This window comes from Fragaria vesca, linkage group LG2 (assembly GCF_000184155.1).
Source record: "Fragaria vesca subsp. vesca linkage group LG2, FraVesHawaii_1.0, whole genome shotgun sequence".
Classification (NCBI taxonomy): domain Eukaryota; kingdom Viridiplantae; phylum Streptophyta; class Magnoliopsida; order Rosales; family Rosaceae; genus Fragaria; species Fragaria vesca.
The window spans coordinates 1,050,144-1,059,919 of record NC_020492.1 but is presented as its reverse complement, the minus strand read 5'-3'; the positions used below and the strand labels follow the sequence as shown (position 1 = coordinate 1,059,919).

The window sequence follows — 9,776 nt, the reverse complement described above, 5'->3', positions numbered from 1 at the left end:
AAAATCATCATTTGTTCCACATGTTAAAATGGTCACCCTAAATGTTATCAGATGATAAAATAGTTACTTAATTATATATAATATGATGTAATGGTTATGATTAGAGAAATTTTAAATACACACCCCTAATCTCTTAATACACACCTCTATTATTTTATGTTTCTATTAAGATTTTATAGGTAAGTTAAATGACCAAAACAAACATCTCTTATTAAAAAAAATCGCGCTTGAAATATTCTTTTCAACATCTTCTATCCTAAAATCGTTGAAAGTACGTATTCTCCCATAACCCCAACTCTTCTCCACAATTCATTTGGGTTGTCTTTTTTCTTCTTCTTTTTTTTTATTTATATTTTTTTTATCTGTATCAGCTTTAGTTTGATCTTGCATATCATATTCTCAAGTGCTGCATCTTTATCATGACATGTTTTATCGAATAACTAGATATTTATGTTTAATAGCTACTGTACTTCTACACTTCTACTATCTTGTGAATTTTGAAAACTTGTATTGATGATTTGGAGTTGGGATATAACAATAATCATTTGATTATAAATTGAACAATGATAATCAAAAATTTCTAAACAAAAATTAGACGAAATAATATGTAAAAAGAGGTACCAAATAGTAAATATAGATTAATTATATTAAATAATGAAATATTTCATAAATTAAGGGTATTTTAGGCAGTTTGGGATGTGTATTAAGTATAATACTGAAATGAAAAACTTGATATGTGGTGTATTAAGTAAGGGATGTGTATTAAGATATTAGGGGTGTGTATTTAAAATTTCTCAAGCTTTTAAGTAATTTTATACACACACACACCTATAATCTCTCAATATACACCCTTTACTTAATATATCACTCATCTAGATTTTCATTTCAATATTATACTTAATACATATCTCAAACTGCCGAAAATACCCTTAATATTTAACACTAAGAAAGATTATGTCATAAAATATAATTATTATATATTTACTATTTTATAGTTTCTTTTGACATAGTTTCTTCTATTTTCTGTTAGAAATTTTTTTTATCTTCATCCAATTTATAATAAAAAAATATTGTTATATCCCAACTCAAAATCTCTAATACGACATCAATCAAGTGGAATTCATAGAGAAAGAAATATAATGAATATAAATTCATATAAGAATTACAATGTTTGACATTCTAAACTTGAAAATTATTAATTTCTTTAGAATGAGAAAGAATGAAATTATTTATCCAAATTTCATTACACAATTTGTATTTATTTACTTCAATAATTTTCAAAATAAGTTTCCGATTTTAATATTTTAATTTGTTCTATATTTTCATTTTAGTAGTTACTAAAAATAAATATTTTAACTTTATTAGTTTCCGTAAATAAGTTTTCATTTTTAATATTTTAATTTGTTTTATGTTTCACATTATTAGTTTTCAAACATAAATTTCTACGTTTTTAATATTGCAATTTTTCTTCCTAATGTATTACACATGTCTTTTTTGGTCATTTAACATACTAATAAAATTTCATTTGTAATGTCAAATAATAAAAATGTGTATTCAGTAATTAAAACCACTCTAACCTTTTATTTATGATGAAAATCATACAGAATCATTGACAAAGTCACTTACATAAGGGGAAAAGCAATAAAGCAAAGCATGATGCACATACGCATCTAAAATAAAGAAGCAATAAAGGAAAGCAAGATGCACAATTTAGTTGTTATTTACTGGTTATGTTTCATCATTTCTAGTTTTTCCCATATGTGACAAAGCTCTTTTTCTTCCATTTCAAAAGGTTATCCTACGGTGACAGTTTCTCATTCACCCCGTAACCAATTAGTGAATACATGATCTTGTAGTTCTCATGTAGAGGATAAAAATCAATGTTTATCTTTCACTAATCTTAATTAGTGGATCCCACTTAACTTTTTGTATTTAAAATTGGTTAAAATAAATGGGGAGAATCACAATTTTTTCCAACAAGACTTCAGTATTCAATATCCTGTGAGCACTTTTTTTCCTTTGGTCTGGAAATGATTTCACTAAAAACACAAGCCAAAGGCTACAGAGAATTGAGATCGAACAATAAAATAAAAAGCTACACAAATAGTAGTTATGATCTTTAAGTGATTAACTTTAGAATTCTTATTCAAAGATCATTGCGATTGATGAAACTGTTAGAGATTTCTATTTATTACTTTACAGTTAATGTTTTCTTAGTTGTAGAGAAAGAATTGATGCAACAATTCGAAATGATATGAAGAAGTGAACAACGATGAAAAATGTCAGCTGGGCCAAACCATCTTCTAGGTTTGGGCTTGGGGCTGGTTTCACTTATTTTTAATTTAAATTTTATCTTTATGTTATTTTCTTTATTGCATCTTAGTTGTTGGTAACGGTATTAAGCAGGGCTAAACAGGGCGTCATTCCACATGCTCTTTAATGCAGTGGGCATGATGACAATATCAGTGATCTGTTACTGGTTTTAGAATAAAATATTCTGCCTCAGCTTTCAATCAAGCCAATTTAGTGGCTCTTCAGTTAAAATCTTTTAAGTCTTTCAATTTGGTAACGTTTTATTTCTTTTATGATATAACGATTATTTCTATTTAATAAAAAGTTTGTCAGTTCACTTCAAAAAATACAGCTAATATTATATATTGATAGCAGAGCAAGAGAATGAAAGTATATTTAGCAAAAAGAAATTAAGGATACATGATTCAGCCTTTGGACTGAGGAAGTATCGAATCTTTCAAGTTTTATGCTACAAGTACAATAGCAACAGAGAGTTGCTTTGTGTGTGTGTGTGTTATTTTTCCATCATGTTCAAGCACTTGTGGAATCATCAAGAGGAAGAAAGTGTCTATTCAAGAACATCATAGAATCAGCTTCTACAGCATATCCATCTTGATTACGGTGCCAGCCAAAATAAGCATGGCTTCGGTTCTTGATGTCAAAAATGGCATGACCAAAGCTGGCCTCTCGATAGGCCGAGTACTCGGGCTGTGGCTCTGTCATGCTGCATCCAAGAAGAAGATATTCAATGATTCTAGTATTTTCAAAGTATATCGAATCTATCACATTACACATATTCATCTATACTTACGAGGTTGCTAAGCCTTCAAGATTTCCTCCATCCCCAATGGTAATATACACAGGAGCAGATTGATCTTTCACAGGAATGCAATTACCATTTGTAATGTTATATGCAACATTGGATATGCGTTCCTGTGTCATACCGAATTAGAAATCACTTATCAAGCAAAGCAATGTGCTCATGATGATGAATGGCGTAGGAAAAAAGAATTAAAAACAGTTTCCTATCATATAGCTATCAGAATTTTGTGAATTTTTTCTCAAAAGGTATTTGTGTAGCTTATCAAAAAATTGAATTAATCAAGGATAAAATATTCTGAACTGAAAATCTTAGTTTTGCAAAAGAGAGTAATCTGACAGAGACAATGATCAGTTCTATGCAGATAGCAGGTATCAAACAAAATGATTTTGAAACTAATGATCTAGAACATTTACAACAAACACTTACAGATCGTTCATAGGCATGGACATGACCAGAGAATACCACATCGACTTTGTACTGTACAAACCAGGGCTCAAACATCACTCTCATGCTTTCTCCTTCCATATAGTGATAGTTATAGCTATTATACCATGGGGAATGCATTAAGACAATTAACCATGGTGTCTCACTTCTATTAACTTTTGATAGCTCTTGCTCAAGCCATAGGTACTGAGGAGTGTATTTACCTGAAGAAACACAAAATTATAAGAAAAAGGAAATAATATGGTTGAATGAACTTTCTTAATCACTCAACAAAGACTTTTTTTGGCATTGAAAACAACAAATATAACAGAAACAGGCTTAATTAACAAAGACATTGTTGCACAGATGAATCTAACTACAATGTCAAATTTATCTGAAACTGCTACACTTTTCATTCCTTTCAGCTGGATAAACTTGTGCATCACTCATGTTAATATCATAGTATATATACAGGACTACACACACAAGCGCGCGCGCACAAGCCCATATCTATATATATTCTTACCATATGCGGAATATGAAGCTAAGACAATGATGTAGGATGAAGCTCTCTTGATTGAGTACCAATAAGGAGCAGTACTTCCTGATGCTTTATATGGGACATGATACCGATGCGTGTAAGGCTTAAACGATTTTGTTTCACCCTGCCATAAAAGTACATCCAATTATTCATCAGTACTTGGAAAATGCATATGCAAAATGATTGAGCAACAGATTGTGGTTCAGACTTTATAACATGGAAAACTGCAAAGATAAACTAACACGGCACCATGGTTGAGGAAGATGATATTATTTAAGTTTGTTAGCTGTCATACATCCTTATTTTGTTGTCAAGCATTCTTACAATGCAGGCCGTGCTTGCTTTCTTTTGTTTCCGAAAGAAGACAATCATTCTTATAGGTGGCAATTCGAATACACTAACTATCATAAGTTGTTTTTGTTTTTGCAAGAGAACAAACCAATTCCCAGCTTATCAATTGTAAGATCAAATCTAATATTCCAAGGCCAAGCAGAACTTTATCTTGAGGAATTGGCGTCATGGATAAACGTAAAATATCACAGAGGATCTAGAACTCACAGGAAGGAATACAAGTAGAAATGTATGCAAATAGTGAACAACAAATGAATGATCACAGTGGTAATGCATAACATAGTATATACCAACAGAAGTAAAATCAACCACAAGAAATAGTCTCTATGTATGTAGCCAAAGATGTATTATTGTAGTACTAGAATTAAGTATAAACACAAATGCTCTTATTTAAGACAAAACAACTAAGAGCATAAGTACATTTATCTTCCACAGAAAGCAAATGTTTAATGAGATGCTTACAATTTCAGGGGCCAAATCAATTTCATGATTCCCTGCAGTCCATATCCAAGGTTGATAAGCAACACTTCGCTCTGTGAATCTTCCCCATGTATCCCATCTGACATTATCATGATCAGGGTAGTCATCCGCATACGAGAGGTCACCAACAAATAAAACCATTTCTCCTTCCAATGGATTTCTCTCATAATGGGTTAGTGTCTTGTTTGAATCAAAGGTCTGACCCAGATCCCCTACAACACAATGGTAACTAGTACTTATATATGTACAGGAACTACAAAATCTATGACAAATCATAATGCCTAAACTTGAATGAGTCGATCGAGTTATTCTGTCTTGACACAGAATACTAACCTATGAGACCAAAGGTGTAAGGGACGTCTGGACCAACTTTAGGAGGAGTTACAAACCAGAACTGCCGCTCAGTGTGGCCGATTCCAACGACATAGTAATATTTGGTATTGAACTACATGTTCACGTACAGTTGATTGAATCATAATGCTTATACTACATTCATCATATATTTTTCAATCAAAAGAAAAATTCAAAAACTACAGATTCCACACCAACCTAGCATTTGAAGAAAAAAAAAATCAAGGGAAATATGAAGCTAAATACAAAATTTACCTTTAGTTTTTTGATTGTGGTGTGGTGAATGTAACCAGAAGTGTAATTGTAGAAGTTATAGGTTTTAACTTTTCCCTCAGCCTTCATTTGCTTCCCATTTGCACTCCAGTAAAGCACAGTACTGGAACCTGGTTCATCCACAGTCACCCATGACACAATCACACCCTTCCCATGACGGTCGCCTTGCGTTATATGAACCTAGAACACACACATTAAACATTCAACTCAACAAAACTACTAAAAGTTGGAGTACATGCACCTCATGATCAATCCAATTAATAACAGAAGCTTGTAAGATATAAATATTGAAGAATTATACTTGTTGATCGAGGTATTGAAAAATTATACTTGTTGAGGTGCATTGTAGCCTGGAGGGACTTTAAACACATCACTGTCAAGAGGCATATCCAAGCCTCTGTCAATTTGCCTAACAAAAGTGCTAGTTTTGCCTCCATTACACACCACTCCCAGGTTCAAAATCATACCCAATACTACAAATATAGCTGCCCTATGTATGGACCAAGTAGAAGCACAAAGTAATCCCAACACACCCATCCTCTTCATACTATCAAGATTCAAGAGCACCCTCAATCATTCATACTAAACCCATCCAGCTACTTTTTATCTACAGATGAAGAATTTGATCCAAATTAAAGAAAATCAATATTCAGAGGTCTGTACAAAGATTTAAGTTACATGTCAAGGAGTTGAATACTAATGATCGAATTGGGTCTGCCTGGATTTTCTTCAGTGCATTGTCTGCACATACGGAGATAACAATAGATAATTTAGTATTGGAGTGCAAGCTAATTTCTTCCCAATTGTTTAAAGCTGCTGGCCTTGTCATCAATTGTGTTGATCCAAACGTTTGGAAAAGGAATCTGGCTGATGGTAATAATGATGTTGCTGTAGAAGTGTCTTCATTGGTCTCTTTGAGCACTTGTGTACATGCTTGTGGTTTTCTTCCATTTTCTGTTTGCTATTATTTGGCTCCTTTGCCTTTGTTTTCGAAGCTGTTTGGTTATTGATCTCTTGTTTTGTCTCTGTACTGGTGGGATGTTGTTATCTATTTCTTTCCCATCTAAAATCGCCTTATAGTGTAAAATTGTTGAATCCTTATCACAACATGTAATTTGGATGCACTAAAATTAAGTTGATGAGCAATCTTTTACACATTATTCATAAATAATGTAAACGATTCAGGAGCATGAAAATCGTTTACGTTATTGTCAGGAGCAATGACCTTCTCTAACGCAATGAAAACAATTGTTATCTCTGACAATAGTTTCTGTCTACACTCTACAATACCTGATATGAGTTTGATTGCCCCATGGAAATTATCTCCACAAATCCTAAGGTTTTTAGTAAATCCTTATAGGCAACCCAGAACTCCAGAAGGGATAGCTATGAGCCTATGAGGCCAAAGGCAAGGGTAATCTTCTCACTGTACGAGCTAACAAACTTCTGATACTTTCTCTTCTTCTTCCAAATCAAACGGAGCAAAATTGGTGTATGTCCAAAACGTCCCAGCTTCGTCCATTTTTCTCCTTATGACGGCTGTTTTTTGGTTTCTATTGTACGTTTTTCTTTCAGTTAAAAGGAGAACATTCATGAGTCGGTTACTTTAGTAACCAATAACTCATCTCATTCTTCCAACAACTAGAATGAGATGAACAAGTGTGCTTTCTTTTGAAATGGGTTTTAGCACAGTCTAGCTATTTAATCCATTTAATTCCTTCATCAGTATAAGCTGCAAAGAAACATAGCTCAGCCCCCTACCTATTACCTGATGCATCAGCTCACCAAATTTCATCTTCAAATATCTCACACATCCATCAAGTACATAATTCTACGAGTTTCTCGAGAGGGATCGGACATGCCATCGATTAAAATCCTTTCTCTTCAGCAAGTTCAATTTAAATAATCGGTTCCTTGAATTATCATAACAATTATTCATGTACAATCATCACTCTCAGTACGTAGGCTAGGGGACGACTAAGACGTGATATATAAGCCGATTTTGAGAAAAAAGATCAGTGCACCTCACTTTTAGTTTCAATATATAGTTCGTGAATGTAGTAAAAATTGATCTTCATCAATTCAATAAGTCACTTCGATTAAATAATTTGGAAGCAACATCCTTAAGCACTGCCTTCTTTCGAGAGAGACTTGATCTCCTTCACTATATAGTATAAACTCTTCCTGAGCCCAACAAAGATTCAAGATACTCCATCTGACTATTGGTTTATTTTTATGCAAACTAACATAAGTATGCATCCTTTTCGTAATCATACATGAACATGTTAAAGAACATATCAATAAGAAGTGTATTAGCTAATGCCAAAAACACAATCTGGAAATGTTAGCCTTCACAAACTCCACCATTCTTGCAGACTCCTCTAAAGTCCTTGCGTCCGCCACAGTTCTGTATAGGTGAGGATAAAATAGCCAATGGTTGGTGACAATCAAAAACGACATTTTCAACAACCCTGAAACTGCTGGGGGAATCCGCACCCTATGAGCCAGCGCCTTCTTCACCTTCAGTTCAATTGCCAAGCTCAAACCATGTAGGAGATAGAAGCACATCATTTCCCCCGAGGGACGCGCGCGAGTGACATAGTAAAACAAGAGCTCATGCATCAAAGGCGAGATGCCGAAAGAAGCCATGACAGACAGAAATATCGGAGCAGCCGGTTTTGCGGTTTTCTTTGGCTCAACGGTGGCTCTCGCTTCACCGGATTGTGTATAAAGGGCCGTAGAGTGTTGGAGACTACAAGGTTCCATCTACGGCCCCATAAGTTCTGAAGAGAGGTCGAAAGAAAAGGGTCGTTGAAGTGTGGCTCGAGTTCGAACCCATACATGGCTTGAGGCAAGGCTACACTCAGGGCATAGCCTATTTCTAGAGCAAGGTATTGGTGCATCAAGAAAAATGATTGGCATACATATGACTGTAGAGACTCTCTATAATCCTTACGTATATGAATTACTACACACAAAACCAAGGCCTTCAATGCCCACAACGCTGCCTTGTTTGGCACCAACTTTGTCAAACTGGAACCGTTGGAAAGCTTTTCGGGGCGTTGCCTGAGGTTGACGGGGAGAAGAGCTATGGAAATGAAGTGGAGAAGTCTTACCGGAGGCGGTGACAGAGGATCGGTGTTAAAGGAGAAGAGGAGGAGCTTGAAGATGGCTAGATAAGCAAGAAAGAAAGCCGTCGCGCTTCCAAGATGGATGGAGTGGAGGTTAAAAGGGAGCATGAGAAGGAGGTAGAAGATTGGGAGGAGAGAGATGAGCCTCATCATGCTCTTTGTTGGGTTTGTTGGGATTCTTGCTGCTACGTAGTAACAATAACATTGAGATGCAATGGCTATGATCCATACCTTGATGAAGTTTCTGATTTCGTGAACAAAATCTATTTTCGATCTCTTCGATTTGGTCTTATTTCCTTTGAATCGACCAACTTCTCAAAGCTTATATAGTAGAAATTCAGATAAGTAGGACGTTGAAGTAATAATGTGTAGATGGTTGTATTTGTAGTATATAATAAAAATGCGTAGGTTACATACAACTATGGCCGTCCTTGAAAGTAATATGGTTAATTATAGCTCTATAATAATTATCTAGCTTCCTATATCGTTTTTCTCTGACTTAAACGCTTTCATTCATGCAATCGAAACTATTTCGGTCCAGAAGATTCAGTCTATTAATCATGGAGAAATCAGAAAGAAATATACGCGCGTAGTGCACACTACTAGTAAAACAAACAACGTTGCTTATTGATTATTAATCAAAATTTTGTGTTACACAATAAAAAAAAAATTCAGTTAACTCACGCAGATTTTATCCCACATTGTGTATATCGTAAAAAATAGTTTTTTTACACTGAAATCCGCCTTAAATAGTTATTTTTCATAGATTAAAATATGTATATATATACACACACACTCTTGTGAAATGTTAAAATTCTTTTTTTTTTTCCTAGTAACCAAAACTTAATTTCACTAAACAAAACAACAATCAAAGAACCAATAAACTACATCAACTGCAACACCAACAACAAAAACAATTTCGAAATTGTTAAGAAAAATTTCAGTTAACTCACACAGATTTTATCCCACATTGTTTATATAAAGACACGGGTGTATATCGTAAAAAATAGTTTCTTTACATTGAAATCCGCCTTAAATAGTTATTTCTCACAGATTAAAAGATGTGACTAATTATTTTATTTCTCACGGATCGGATGAATACATGTGTGTG

The 9,776-nt window shown here is 34.0% G+C and overlaps 1 protein-coding gene across 1 annotated transcript; it reads right to left on the bottom strand.

The window, feature by feature from the left end:
• Nucleotides 1–2,823: 2,823 nt before the first annotated feature.
• LOC101294821 (purple acid phosphatase 2-like) lies at nucleotides 2,824–8,300 on the bottom strand. Its single transcript, XM_004291971.1, has 9 exons — nucleotides 7,867–8,300; nucleotides 5,865–6,081; nucleotides 5,517–5,714; nucleotides 5,244–5,355; nucleotides 4,893–5,122; nucleotides 4,065–4,203; nucleotides 3,542–3,762; nucleotides 3,104–3,225; nucleotides 2,824–3,016 (listed from the first exon to the last, which is right to left on the bottom strand). The coding sequence occupies exons 1-9, from the start codon at nucleotides 8,298–8,300 to the stop codon at nucleotides 2,824–2,826; spliced, it is 1,866 nt and encodes a 621-aa protein (XP_004292019.1).
• Nucleotides 8,301–9,776: the final 1,476 nt, after the last annotated feature.

What these genes read in the sequence shown, in the direction of transcription:
- LOC101294821 (XM_004291971.1), bottom strand. Translation starts at nt 8,300, where the DNA reads ATGGAACCTTGTAGTCTCCAACACTCTACGGCCCTTTATACACAATCC. An exon ending in AAGGCTAACATTTCCAGATT is followed by an intron (nt 6,082 to 7,866) that starts GTGTTTTTGGCA and finishes GAATCTTGATAG; the next exon opens with TATGAAGAGGATGGGTGTGT. An exon ending in TCCATGCCTATGAACGATCT is followed by an intron (nt 3,226 to 3,541) that starts GTAAGTGTTTGT and finishes GGTATGACACAG; the next exon opens with GAACGCATATCCAATGTTGC.